At 41.2% G+C, this 15,504-nt stretch overlaps 1 protein-coding gene across 4 annotated transcripts in view; it reads left to right on the forward strand.

Moving 5' to 3' along the window:
* The window catches only part of acp7 (acid phosphatase 7, tartrate resistant (putative)), a 147,702-nt gene extending 136,257 nt beyond the window's left edge, over positions 1–11,445 (forward strand). For 3 of the 4 annotated variants that reach the window (XM_039742064.1, XM_039742065.1, XM_039742066.1), the window contains exon 14: positions 10,755–11,444. In XM_039742064.1, the coding sequence (XP_039597998.1) occupies positions 10,755–10,865 (111 nt within the window). In that variant the 3' untranslated portion in view covers positions 10,866–11,444. Of the gene's footprint in view, positions 1–10,754 lie in introns of all 4 variants that reach the window. The other variant, XM_039742062.1, reaches the window with a different exon arrangement.
* The last annotated feature ends 4,059 nt before the right edge of the window (positions 11,446–15,504 follow it).

A 15,504-nucleotide genomic window follows, 5' to 3' on the forward strand; every position in this document is an offset into this window, starting at 1 on the left:
CAGGACACAGAATCCATTATATTTGTGATATTACAGCTCTCTGAATAATTAAAATACTGAGATGTATACGTGATATCATTTTCATGATGATTGGAATTAAAGCATGTTATTAAACATGGAAACACAATGGCGCAGTGATTGTTCATGTCTCACACAAGATGATGTTGTGCCATGTGCGACCTTCGATGAAGTAATTTATTGTAACAGTCTCTTTCAAACGTGCTAACCACCAATTCCTATTGTTACTTTTCTTTTCCCAAATACCCAATCACCACACAATCAGCTCTGTAATAGACGTTAAGCCATCTTTAAGCTTACAAAGACGATTCTTCAAAACATTTAAGGAACATTGAAATATCTTCATAATACGTGTTTAATTATTCTATCCATCTATCCTTCCAGTGTCGCGCCAGCCTCAGCAAATATACAATGCGCAAGGCAGGAACAATACGTGAACTTGCTAGCGCTGCAGCACTGTGTCCTCATATGTTTAATTATTAACAATACAGATTATTTAAATGAAGTTAAAGTTTTATCTGTATAATATAATCAACATATTTTGCTGCATTTCATCTTAAAAATGATATCATCACCATATGTAAATACGCGCTTTATAAAGTGGCACAGGTTGTGTAATATTATAACTGTAGTACAAGTTTACAGTGGGGTAATTGTACTTATAAGTACAAACAGTTCTACAAGGAGCAATTGATTGAGTGCGTTTATAGTTCTTGGGATGAAACTGTTTCTGAACCGTGAGGTCTGTACAGGAAAGGCTTTGAAACGTTTTGCTGTGGCTTTGGCAGCATGTGCTTGATGCTGTATAATGATAATTCTCTTTCTGATCAGCTGCTGCTGTGATTCCCCACTCAGATACAGTGATATAAATACTCTGAGTGGTGCAGGGAGAGTAATATGGAAAAAGATGATCCACTGTGGCAACACTTAAAGGGAGCAGCTGAAAGAAGAAAAAGAAGAAGAAGAAGATGGTGCAGTGAGAGTAACAATGCTAAAGCAGTTATGGAATTTGGAATACTATGCTATTCCCTGGGCCATTATATTGTTCCAGGTAATCTACAATCAGATGCATTACACTAATAAACAATATGCGGTTACTTTCAGTGTATTTATAAAGCCACGTCAGAAATGTGGTTCTAAGAAATAAAGGGTAACCACACAGGAACAGTAGCACTGCTTTGACACTGAGTGCCGCCATTCTGCAAAACCGAGTGGAGAACTTGAGTACGACAGGGTATGAGGTACTGTGGAAAAGTGCGTGGCTTTACGCCAAGTGTAGGTTTTATACATTTTATACACCCAGGGGCCTCATGCATAATGCTGTGTGTAGAATTCACACTAAAACATGGCGTACGGACAAAAGCAGAAATGTGTTTATGAACAAAAAAAAATCCAGATGCACAAATCTGTGCGTACGCCAACTTCCACGTTCATCTGCTACATAAACCTTGGTCTCTGTGAAATGTAATGCTTGTGCATGCACCTTCCGCCCCTCGCAGGAATCTGTGTGTACTCCAATTTCCGCGTTCTTCCGCTCCATAAATCCCGATCACCGTGAAAAGTAATGCTCGTTGCATGCGCGTGCTGTCCCGCCCAAACTCCTCCCAGAATTACGCCTCTTTGAATATGCGAATCAATATAAATGGCCGTTAAGCTCAGTGTTCTGTGAAAAGACAAAGGCAAAAGCACAGGGGAAAATAGAAGAATTTCAGCGAATACCAAGTGGAGGCAAGGAAAAACATACTATTTGTTGGTTTAAACAGTGGTATAAACAACAAAAGAAAGTTGATCGAATGACAGAGAGTGTCAGAGAAACTCAAAAGCTCAAGTTCGCAAAGTCACACGGTGCCCAAAATAAAAGAGAAGTTGTCAGATATCAAAGTCTCCGTGAAAAGGAGAGTCGTAGCCCACCGTCTGAGTGTCATATGAAAGCATAGGATACAGAGAAAAGAAAAAAAACATGGGGACAAGTGGGAAAAAAGCTTGAAATTTCAACTTTATTCTCGCAATTTCCATTTTAATCACGTAGTTTATTTTGTCATTAAACTAGAACATCATAAACTTCATCTTAAAATCATTTAATTTACTAGTTTCTCAAATCCCATCCTAACAAAAGAAGCACGTTAAATGTTTTATTTTGTATGTTCTCTTCCTCCAACAGGACACAAAATCCATTATATTTGTCATATTAGAGCTCTCTGAATAATTAAAATACTGAGAAATATACTTGATATCATTTTCATGATGATAGGAGTTAAAGCATGTTATTAAACATGGGAACACAGTGGCGCAGTGATATTGACGAGCTGGTGCCCCATCCAGAGATTGTTCCTGCCTCCCGCAAGATACTTACTACTCCGTGCGCGACCTTCAATAAAATAATTTATTGCAGCAGTACTGTCTCTTTCAAACATACTAACCTCCAATTCCTGTCCTTCCTTTTCTTTCTCCAAGTACCCAATTGCCACAAAATTAGCGCTGTAATAGATGTCAAGCCATCTGTAAGCTTAGAATTCAGATTCTTCAAAACTTTTAAGGAACATTGAAATATCTTTGTATTACATATTTAATTATACCATCCATCTATCCACCCAGTGTTGCGCCTGTCTCAGCAGGAATAATCCCTGAACGGGGTGCCAGCTCGTCGTTAGCACCGCAACACCATTTCCTCACATGTTTAATTATTAACAATATACATTATTTTAATTATTATGTTAATATTTTATCTGTATAATATAATAAACATATGATGCTGCATTTCATATTAAAAATGATATCATCATTATATGTAAATACACAATTTATAAAGTGGCCCATGCTGTGCAATATTATAACTGTATTGCAAGTTTACAGTGAGGTGATTATACTTAGAAGTACAAACAGTTCTACAAGGAGCTCTTGATGGACTGACTGAGCACGTTTATAGTTGTTGAGATGAAACTGTTTCTGAACCGCTAGGTCCCTACAGGAATGGCTTTGAAGCGTTTGCCATATGGGAGCAGTTCAAATACACAGTGCGCATGTCTGAGGCAGCGTGTGTTAGATGCTGTATCCCGATAATTCTCTTTCCAATAAGCTGCTGTAGAGCTGTGATTTCACACTCAGATACAGTGGGATAAATACTACAAGCGGTGCAGTGAGAGTGACAACGCTAAGACAGCTATAATATTTGGAATAGTTTGGCCATTTTGTGCACCATTACATGGTTATGGGTTAATTACAATCAGATGCCTTAAACTAATAAGCGATATGCAGTTAATTTCAGTGTATTTGATAAAGCCACGTCAGGGATGTGGATCTAAATATTAAAGAGAAACCACATTGGAACAAAAGCACTGCTTTGACGCTGTGTGCCGCCAGTTTGCAAAAACCGAGCTGAAAACTTGCGTATGCCGGGGATTGAGCTGGCGTGAAAATGTGCATGGCTTTATGCCAAGTTTAATTTTTATACATCGTGATGTGAGCGTGAAAACGGGCGTACACAACATTTTTGTGTGTACGCACCATTTATACATGAGGCCCCAGCTATACTGTACTGTGTTGTGTATTTAAAGGTTGTGAACACAGGTTTAGTATGTTTGAGTGTAACTCAAATTGCAGTAAATGTGCAAAGGTAGAAACAGTTACTAATAGGAGATAATTGTTTAGAGCACTTTTTTACTGAAGGACCAGCCACATAACTAAAGGTAACGGCAGTGTTGTGCATTTCAAGCCTATAAATACAGACTTAGTACAACTTAGACACATTCCATGACTTCTTAATGCATTATTGGAAAACCACTTTCTTATACTAGAAATAATTGTTTCCGACCAGGAAACCACTGCTTAGGGCACAGCAAAGACAGGTCTATTAAAACCTTCATATTTAGGGCATGGTCGCGGATCCCTTGCATGCAATGACTGCTTCAAGTCTAAGCCATCTTCAGCTCCTGCTTGTTTTGGGGGCTTGTCCCCTTAAAGTTTTCTTTTCAGCATATGGAAGGCCTACTGAATTAGACTTAAATAACCCAGCCACAGGGGATGCACAAACTAGATAGATAGATAGATAGATAGATAGATAGATAGATAGATAGATAGATAGATAGATAGAACTAGTATGTTTCTTCATGCCAGACCCAAGCCCAGATAAATGGGGAGGGTTACGTCAGGATGGGCATCCAGTGTAAAATTTTGCCAAATCAATATGCGGACAATAATACAAATTTCCATACCGGATCGGTCGAACCCCGGATTAACAAAAACTGCCACAGTACTGTTAGTCAACAGGATGCTGGTGGAAATTTGGCTACTGTTGGCCAAAGAAGAAGAAGGAGAAGAAGAGGGGGGAGACGTTTCCGGAGGCAGGAGGAGAGGAGGAAGGTAAAGAGAGTGGAACTGAGGGTAGGAACTTGAATGTTGGCAGTATGACTGGTAAGGGGAGAGAGTTAGCCGATATGATAGAGAGAAGGAAGGTTGATATATTGTGCATGCAAAAGACTAAATGGAAGGGGAGTAAAGCCAGATGGGTCGGCTGTGGATTCAAATTGTTCTATCATGGTGTGGATAGGAGGAGAAATAGAGTAGGGGTTATTCTAAAGGAACAGTATGTCAAGAGTGTTCTGGAGGTGAAATGAGTGTCAGACAGACTAATGATTATGAAGCTGGAAAATGGAGGTGTGAAGATGAATGTTGTTAGTGCATATGCCCTGAAAGTTGGGTGTGCAATGGATGAGAAAGAAGATTTTTGGAGTGAGTTAGATGAAGTGATGAACAGTGTACCCAAGGGACAGAAAGTGGTGATTGGAGCGGATTTCAAAGGACATTTTTGTGAAGGGAACAGAGGAGACGAGGAGGTGATGGGTAGGTATGGTGTCAAGGAGAGGAATGAAGAAGGTCAGAGGATAGTGGATTTTGCAAAAAGATGGTCATGACTGTGGTGAATACATATTTTAAGAAGAGGGAGGAACAATAATAGGAAATATAATAGTGGAGGAAGATGCACACAGGTAGATTACATCCTATGCAGAAGAGTCAATCTAAAGGAGATTGAAGACTGCAAAGTAGTGGCAGGGGAAAATGTATGTCTGTAGGATGACGTTGGAGATTAAGAAGAGGAAGAGAATGAGGGCAGAGCCAGGGATCAAATGGTGGAAGTTGAAAAAAGGAAGACTGCAAGGTTAAGTTTAGGGAGAGGTTGATCAGACAGTGGGTGGTAGTGAAGAATTACCAGACAGTGGGGAAACTACAGCAGATGTAGTAAGGGGACAGCAAGAAGGGTGCTTGGCATGATATCTGGACAGAGGATGGAGGAAAAGGAAACCCGGTGGTGGAATGGGGAAGTACAGGAGAGTATACAAAGGAAGAAGATGGCAAAGAAGAAGTGGGATACTCAGAGAGATGCAGAAAGTGGACAAGAGTACAAGGAGGTAAAGCACAAGGTGAAGAGAGAGGTGGCGAAGGTTAAAGAAAAAGTGTATGATAAGTTGTATGAGAGGTTGGACACTAAGGAGGGAGAAAATGACCTGTACCGATTGGCTAGACAGAGGGACCGAGCTGGGAAAGATGTGCAGCAGGTTAGGGTAATAAAGGATAAAGATGGAAACATACTCACAAGCAAGGAGAGTGTGTTGAGCAGATGGAAAGAGTACTTTGAGAGGCTGATGAATGAAGAGAACAAGAGAGAGAAGAGGTTGGATGATGTGAAGATAGTGAATCAGGAAGTGCAACAGATTAGCAAGGAGGAAGTAAGGACAGCTATGTAGAGGATGAAGAATGGAAAAGCCGTTAGTCCAGATGACATACCTGTGGAAGCATGGAGGTGTTTAGGAGAGATGGCAGTGGAGTTTTTAACCAGACTGTTTAATGGAATCTTGGAAAGTGAGAGGATGCCCGAGGAGTGGAGAAGAAATGTACTGGTGCTGATGTTTAAAAATAAGGGGGATGTGCAGGACTGTAATAGCTACAGGGGAAGAAAACTGATGAGCCACAGCATTGTTATGGCAAAGAGTAGTGGAAGCTAGGTTAAGAAGTGAGGTGATGATTAGTGAGCAGCAGTATGGTTTCATGCCAAGTAAGACCACCACAGATGTGATGTTTGCTCTGAGGGTATTGATGGAGAATTATAGAGAAGGCCAGAAGGAGTTGCATTGTGTCTTTATAAACCTGGAGAAAGCATATGACAAGGTGCCTCAAGAGGAGCTGTGGTATTGTATGGGGAAGTCGGGAGTGACAGAAAAGTACGTAAGAGTTGTACAGGATATGTGCAAGGGAAGGGTGACTGTGGTGAGGTCTGTGGTAGGAGTGACAGATGCATTGAAGGTGGAGGTGGGATTACATCAGGGATCAGCTCTGAGCCCTTTCTTATTTGCAATGGTGATGGACAGGTTGACAGACGAGATTAGACAGGAGCCCCTGTGGACTATGTTCAAGTTCAAGCACTTTATTGTCATTGTGTAACACAACGAATTTGCTTTTAGTGACAGCCCAAGGTGCATTTAAAGAAAAGTCAAATAATTCCAAATATGTTGTATACAGTGTTAAGTGATCAAGTAAGATGTTTGCTGATGACATTGTGATCTGTAGCAATAGTAGGGAGCAGGTTGAGGAGACCCTGGAGAGGTGGAGATATGCTCTAGATAGGAGAGGAATGAAGTTCAGTTGGAACAAGACAGCATATATGTGTGTAAATGAGATGGAGGTCAGTGGAATGGTGAGGATGCAGGGAGTAGAGTTGGCGAAAGTGGATACGTTTAAATACTTGGGATCAACAGTACAGAGTAATGGGGATTGTGGATGAGAGGTGAAAAAGAGAGTGCAGGCAGGGTGGAATGGCTGGAGAAGAGTGTTAGGAGTGATTTGTGACAGATGGATATCAGCAAGAGGGAAAGGGAAGGTCTACAGGACTGTAGTGAGACCAGCTATGTTATATGGGTTGGAGACAGTGGCACTGACGAGAAAGCAGGAAGCAGAACTGGAGGTGGCAGAGTTAAAGATGCTAAGATTTGCATTGGGTGTGACGAGGATGGACAGGATTAGAAATAAGTACATTAGAGGGTAAGCTTAGGTTGGACTAGGGAATCCATTCGACATTTTTCATTCCCGTATTCCAGAGAATGAAACTGCTGTAATTCCCGGGAAAATGGGAACGGCCAAGCTCGCATATATAGCGTGTAAAAGTGTAAAAATCGATCAAGAAATAACAGAGTTATACAGTAGTTGAAAATAATTAAGGTGGCGCCATTGTTGCAGTTTGCACTTCATTAGACAACAGCTTTGTATGGAGGAATATTTTGGACAAAATTAAATAAATAAATAAATGTGTAAATAAATAAAAGTACTGTGAAATGTGAGCATAAATAAATAAATGTGCCATGAAATGAGAGCCTAAATAAATAAATATGTCATGAAATGAGAGCATAAATAAATAAATGTGTCACAAAATATGTTTTATTATTATAATAATTCCTCCCGTATAAGTATAATTTCTCGGACTGCTTTCTTCCATCTCAGAAACATTTCTAGACTTCGTTCTGTTCTTATGCAACACAGTACTGAAGTACTGGTTAATGCCCGAGTCACCTCACGTATAGATTACTGTAATGCTATTCTATCTGTCATCCCACAAAAACGTATCCATTGCTTACAATTTTTTCAAAATTCTGCTGCCAGGATAATAACCTGCTGTTCTAAATCCACTGAACATACTACACCTATTCTCTGTCAACTTCACTGGCTCCCTGTTAACTACAGAATACAATACTAAATAGAGCTCTTAACATTTGAAAGCTCTCCACAGCCCTACTGATCTCCTACAGACTGACACTCCTCTCGCTCACTCAGATTCTCATCTGCAGCTGTACTTTCTGTACCACACATCAAACTCTGTGCTATGGGAGCTCGAGCGTCTTTCATAGTGCTCCTCAACTCGGGAATTCTCTTCTCTTTCATATATATCAGCTCGATTCAATAACACATTTTAAAAATACCCTCAAAACTTATTTTTTCAAACTGGCATACCAATTGTGAATTTTGCACTGTTACTGCCAGTTATCTTTGTTTGTTTGCTAATTATTGCTGTTTGATCATTACATTTATATAGCGCTTTTCTCAGTACTTAAAGTGCTATCCATACAGGGAGGAACCGGAAAGCAAACCCACAATCTTCCACAGTCTCCTTATTGCAAAGCAGCAGCACTACCACTGTGCCACCTATGAGGACGTTGTGCTTTCTACGCTCTTATTACCGCAACTAAAGATACATGTACTTAGATGACAGCATGAACCGCTTGTAGATAAGGTTAGTCTTTTATTTGTGTCAACATATGGCAGTAGTTTTATCAAAAATAAGTGTCGGTCATTCTAAAACCGTTCACATGTGAGATGCCCATGCACTGTGTCATTCCCGGGAATAAAATGCGGGATTCCCGAATTCCCGGGAATGGATTATCTAGGTTGGACAGTTGGGAGACAAAGTCGGAGATGCAAGATTGCATTGGTTTGGACATTTGCAGAAGAGAGATACTGGGTATATTGAGAGAAGGATGCTAAGGATAAAGCTGCTAGGGAAGAGGAAAAGAGGAAGGCCTAAGCGAAGGTTTATGGATGTGGTGAGAGAGGACATGCAGGTGATGTGTGTAATAGAACAAGATGCAGAGGACAGAAAGATATGGAAGAAGATGATCCGCTGTGGCAACCCCTAACAGAAGAAGAAGAAGAAGAAGAAGAAGAAGAAGAAGGAGGAGGAGGAGGAGGAGGAGGACAAGGACAGAATTTGATTTAAATCAGGTGACTGGTTCAGCCATTCAAAAATTTTCCATTTTTTAGCTTTGAAAAGCTCCTGTGTTGCCTCAGCAGTATGTTTGGATCATTATCTTCTTGTAGGATGAAGCGCCATCCAGTGGGTTTTGAGGCATTTACTGGAACTGGAGCAGATTAGATGTTTCTATACACCTCAGAATTCATTGTGCCACTGCCATCAGTAGTTCCTTCATCAATGAAGTGTGCTAGGACCTGTGGCAGCCATGCATGCCCAAACCATAACACCCTTACAGTACCATGTTTAACAGATGAGGTGGTCTTCTTTGGATCTTTTCGTCTTCACACTTTGCACTCGCCATCACTCTGTTGCAGGTTCATTTTTTTTCATCTGTCTGCAAGATCTTTTTCCAGAATTCTGCAGGCTTTCTGAAGTTTTTTGTTCGCAAACTGTAATCTGGCCATCCTCTTTTTGTGGGTTGCATCTTGCTATGTGGCCTCTGTATTTCTGTTCATGAAATCATCATGCCTTCTTTGATTTTCATTGGTTTATCTCATGTTTAGCAATGGCAACTACAAACCCCAAAGTGTAGAAGTAAGCCGAGGGATCTTATGAAGCAGTGAAACCTACCTGAGGACTCACAATCACCCGTGACACCAGTTTCCCAAACATTATGATGTCCTGAAATGGGGGGACCATGTAGAAAAAAGTGTTGTCATGTGTACATGTTGTGACAAAATGCATGCAAATCTCCTGAAATCAAAGTCTGCAGTGTGCACTTTAATCACGTCAGAATTGTTTGATTTGTCATTTGAAATGGTGGAGCAGAGGGAGAAATCAAAGAAAAATGCTTATTTGTCCCAAAAATTATGGAGGGCACTTTATAAACATATCCCCAAGATATGAGAGTTTGAGTTGCAAGGTTTTGTGCTTACAATGAGTATCAATTAATACTCTTTGTCAAATTACAAAATATCCTTTTGCAGTTACAAGAATCAGTGAAGCATTTTCTATTGACTGCTACAGAGAGTTACATGAAAGAAAGCTATCAGAAGCCAAGGAGACTTGCATAATATCGTTTAGCAACTACTACTACTGCTGCTAATGCCATATTCTAAGACCTTACCTCTAACTTCTTGCCCCTCTCATCCTCCCAATGAAATAGAAAAGAAAAAAGAATAAGACATGGACAATCCAGCAATGGAGTATGAAGAAGTCAGTACCTCCTACTCTTTTATTTTTTCCTTTCCATCTCTCTCTCTCTCTCTCACCAAATCAATCATCAGCCAGCCCAGAGCAGTGACACCACCACCACCACCACTACCAGCTCCACCTCTACTCTTCAGTCTCAAACTGTTTGCCAAGTGTGATATTAATGTCATTTTTCCTATATTTATTGTACAGTTCTTGTATTTTTTAATTAAAAGAATAGTACTGTACAAATAAACAATAAGTATTATAGTACTTTTGCTTTGTTTGCAAATGTTAAGTACTGTTGGACACGTGAGCCTTGGGATAAAGGTCCAGGCTGTTTCAGGGTTGGGGGAGAGAATTAACGCAGTTTGTTTCCTTTAGAATGGAAGAGAAGCCACTGGAGGATGAGTGATATCATTTCCGCTACTGTCACCACAAGCTCATCTCTTCTGGTAATATCCTGCTGACTACACCACTGCAAAAAATACAAGGGGACAACAAAGAAAAGTTAGGGCTCTGTCAGGATGCCCCGTGTAATGTTCTGATGAAACTAAAGAGAAATAAAAGTTAGCTGCAGCAATTCTCTCGCTGTGACACTCCTGCCTACACAATGTACATACTCCGCATCACTCTCTTCTTTCCCTCCATAACAACCCAAACCTTTACCTGTGAGATACCCCTTATGCTTATGTGTCCAACAGTATGCACTGCATAATACAGTAGCAACAAACAAGCTGAAGGGGAGTCAGTAAAAGCCATATGGTTGAGCTTAGACTACAATTAACATGTGTGTTTTTTTTTTTTTTAGAAAAATGGATGTCATTTGTGGGACTCAGGAACCCGTACACTTTCTCCCATTGAAATGAAAGCTGGTCGTGACAATTTGCCTTACAAAGGTGTTTTTGGGGACACATTATGATTGTAAAGAGGGAGAAGACAGTACCTGATCTCCGGCATTGAATGAAACCAAACAAACAATCTAGTGGCCTTAACGTAAAATGATGATTTTCATGTTTTCCAGATATTTTTGAGGTTTCCACAAAGCTAAGATTCCAGTAATTCTATCAAGGCAGAGGAGACAGTTATGAAGAGGACCTTGTAATTCACATGCTAGTCACGTTGTTGTGGAAGCCACATACTTTGCTTGACCTTTGCATGGTGTTTCCTTTTGTGTACCACTTCGACTGTTGTGTACTTCCTGAACAAATCCAACAGCTCAACCTTTTAAGGGGTCAATAGGTGTTGCACACTGGCAAAAAAATGAAATGTGACAGGCGTTGTACCCCAGTGATGTCCTGCAATTGAATATATAAACAAAGTAAAAACGAGATGCACAAAGTTCAAGGGGCAGACAGGATCAGTTTCAACTACTAGAGTCTGTGTAGTCTTCTTTTACTCTCCCAGTGAGAGGGGAAGGTCATAACAAGAATGTGAAGTCATAAAGTATGTATAAGAAACTGCTCCATCCTATAAAGGTGCTGGGGGTATGGATTGTGAGTGATGTGGATAACACGGTAGACGCTGATTTACTAGAACAAGAAGCATTTCACCAGTGTCGTTTCACATCCATCAGCACAGCCGCTCACTCTGCACTCATTACGGAGACTGACGACATGCAGCCCCAGGCTAAGGTGAAATGTGAGAAGCATTATATAATTTAATGAGCTTTGGCTCCAGTTCCCAGTGACCCTCTGGTGTGAAAATGGATGGATGCAGCGAGGGTTAACACTGTCAAGAAATTCTAACAGTCTGGGTGACTCTTGCTGCTCTTAGGCTTGCTAGGCACAAAATGAAGAGAAAATAAAAAGAAATATTTTTCTTTAAAATGTAAAGGTAAATAGTGAAAATATTCTTTCCTAGGAAGCTAAAGCAGTTTAATATGAATGCCATTAAGGTCATAAACAGAGTACCCACTCCTGAGTTTTTCAAGGGTTGTAAAAGTCATCTTGTAGTTTGAGTGACTAAGAGTGGAGTTGGGAGGCCACAAAGCTGTACCTCAGGTCAGTTGTTAAAGATGGACACCACCTTTTAAAGGAAAAATTACTAAAAGTCACTGGGAGTAGTGGGCTGACTCTGTTTGATCTTAAAGTGGACACTGGTGCAAACAGCGAGGACTAAGACTACAACTGCTTTTAAAATTCGCACAAATGAGCCACGAGGAAGAGGCCAAAACACAAGAAAACACCTCATAAAATTCTGCATATAACCCATCTCTCCACATTGCCTTCCAAGTTCCTGGAGGCGGCAACTGATAAGCAATGTTTTTCAGTGCTACACAAGAGCCACTTTCTTCACTGAGGTCAGGGGATAGATGAACCAGTTTTTACTGGTTCTCGTGCGCCCAGCTGCTATGACAAATGAACCTGTAATGGTGAGATGGGGCTTTGAGAGAGGCCAGCAAGCGGCTGTCTGGGTTTTCGGTCTGGCCCTAGCCTTCTCCACAAAGCCCCCTTTTCTGCATCCCGCTTGGCTCTCAACTATCTGATACTCCCAGACATGCCTCGGCTGCCCACAAGGAACATTCTTTGGCCAAATACTGAAAGGCTGCATATTTCCTCTTCACATTGCAGCAAATTTCTAATTAAATTAAATAAGCAGATTGCTTAAATCACTGACCATTTTTCACATCACCATTTTTGATGGAGGATATTAAAAAAAAAAACTAAATTTGTGAGGATGTGAGCTGTGGAACACCATCAAAGAAGTTAATCTATGAGAGGAGCACTTGAATTAGACAGAAAAACTGCTCTAAATACATGGAGCTAATATGACACAGTGAGTGTGCTCAAGCAGAACGGAACTGAGCAGGAGACATTTTGTACTAATGCTGATGTAAATACATACTGTATTTATTCAAATATGTTTCCCTCTCCTGCGGTGGGTTGGCGCCCTACCTAGGATTGGTTCCTGCCTTGCGCCTGTGTTGGCTGGGATTGGCTCCAGCAGACCCCCGTGACCCTGTGTTCGGATTCAGTGGGTTGGAAAATGGATGGATGGATGTTTCCCTCTCTAATTGACATATACATGTGTTGTGACCTGTAGGGGGAGACTCAGAGCCCCAGACATCAGACACAACCACCACACTGTTCCAGTTTTTCTTCCAATTCACAATTCTTTCTGTCTTCCACTCCTTCCTGGTAAGGACTGTCCACCTCCTTCTGACACCGACTCTAAGAGTGAAATAAGGTGGACCCGGAAGTACCACTGGAGCGTAATGCCCGGGTTTCCCACAGATGGCATACTTCCATGAGCCTGGAACACTGATAGTCATGACCAAGAATGGACTGGGCAACAAGGCGACACACACACAGAGCAAGAGATGGTGCAAAGTGCATTGTGAATAGTCACTTAGCAAAACTCCAGTGTGCATCAAAGTGCAGAGGAGTCTCTTCTCAGTTAAATGAAACATCCAATAAAAACAATGTTTTGTGGAGGAAAAACTGTAGACAGATTAATACATAATCCAAACAGGTCAGTATCCAGACACAGGATCCATTTAAAGCAAATCACAATTTTCTGTACTTCTTTCTAAAATCATGTGCCTGCCACTCACTTTGGTCTGTGCTACAGCAGGAGACACCTGCCAACAAACGCAGTCGTCCCTCCAAACCCATCATCCCATGGCCTGCATCAGGAGACCCCATGAGCCCTGCTACTTTCTCCTGCCACCATCCTTCAGTCTGCAGTGAGAGCCCACTCAGAGTGGATGGGTGTTTCTACCCCATGAGTGCCGTCCACTTACTTCTCTCAAGGCCACTTCTCAAGTACTTACCTCCACACTATAGCACCAGCTCAGCCATGATCCTGGGCCTCTTTTCTTTTATATCATTCCTTATTTTAACCTCAGGCTTCTCTCGTTCTTTCTTGTTCTCTCCTCTGCTCTCTGACACCTTAGAGTCTTTTAATAAACAAAACTGGGTATAAGTGCAAACCCCAATGCGCTAATGAGGAAACTGGCTGACCCTTTTATTTAAGGGTATTTTCATGTTTAGCCAATTTCCTTATCAACACCCGGGGGCAGCTGGTCCACATTACCAGGTATGCCTACATCAACCCAAAACATAAAAAAACTTGTGCTCTGCCACCAACCTAAAATGCATTTTACAACATGGTACAAGACCTTTGCCCCCCAGAAGCACTTCCAGGTTAGGCATATTTAACATAAATCAAGGGACTCCTCTCCCTGCAGTGCCTCCCGATGGCACTCAGGTATCCCAACAGGGAAGCTCATCAGAACAACACTTTCCATTTAGTCCTGTGTTTGTCCAAACTGAAGCCATGCCAGAGAAGCACTGCCACAGCTGTCTCACTCTGTCTATATAATTTCTCTTTGCCCCAACTGAGAAAGGGAATAAGAACCATCTCAGGTGGAATGCACATCAATCTGTCCTTCCATAATGGTCTCACGGCTGCATAAAGAACCACTTTCCACCCCAGTGTATATTTAACTAATATATGCTATATACACTGAGGGACAAACGTCAATCACCTTATCAGATTAGTGTGGAGTCACTAAACTGCGCAGCAGATCCTCCTATTCTGGACCCAGTGTTTCATCAAATGATAGACCCCTAAGGGCACCTTGCAGCTGTCACCTTCATGAGAGACAGGAGTGGCTCAAAGATCCCTAATCGAAACAACAAGTATGAATGCTCCAGCTTCCTGTGAGAAATACTACCTGCAGTATATGAAGACACCCCTTTACTTTTAAAGTGCTGCTTCACTGTCCAAAAAAAAGGACTTTCTTCTACAGACATGGATGGGACAGGGGTCCTTCTCTGAAACAGCTTTGTCAGAACCGTGGATTGTTAGGAAAGTAGAACCACTTTGTTATGAAATCTTGGACTTTTTAAAGTGCAGACATTGTTTCTGCACCAGTTTGCTGGTTTTGGTTTGTGTTTCAACTTTGAAACACTTTATACTGTTTTTTAAATTTTTTTTTCACTAACTGTGTTAGCCAGCTTCGCCTGGGAAATTTCTTAAGATTATGGGTCGTGGTTATAGTGTCGATGGTCAACTGAATTTATCGGAAATATAATGGAAAGAACGGAGCACTTCTCTGTGTAAAAAATATATATATTATACTCCCCTCCACCAAAGCTAATATTATTAGTTCACTGGATCTCCTCTTTCTTGAACATGCTATATACTGTATAACTACCCAGGAGAAAAACATTCCTGTGGGTTTTATGGGAGATTCCCCAAGAGGCGGGCCACCTGCCCATCACCACCAGGGACTGCCCTCAGCCCTATAAAGGTTGGGTCAACCCACAGTCCGTTGAGGTTCATTCTGAATGTGCCTGTGGTGTGGTGATTGTTTGAACCTGCTCTCTGTTTTTGACTTTGCCTCTTGAACTCAGTCCTAGCACTTTGCTTGCCATTGGACTGCTTTATTGCTTAGGCAACTCCTTTGCCTTTTGTGTTCCACTGAGCTTTTTTTTTTCTTTCTTTTTTTTAATAAAGATCCTAAGTTTGGTCTTGTTGCTAAACAGGTCTGAAGGTTTCCCCCTTCTGATGGTTATTTTGGAAGTTTTCAGGACTCTCGAGATTCTTAACAC

The sequence above is a fragment of the Polypterus senegalus genome, chromosome 18 (assembly GCF_016835505.1).
Source record: "Polypterus senegalus isolate Bchr_013 chromosome 18, ASM1683550v1, whole genome shotgun sequence".
In the NCBI taxonomy this organism is placed as follows: Eukaryota; Metazoa; Chordata; class Cladistia; order Polypteriformes; family Polypteridae; genus Polypterus; species Polypterus senegalus.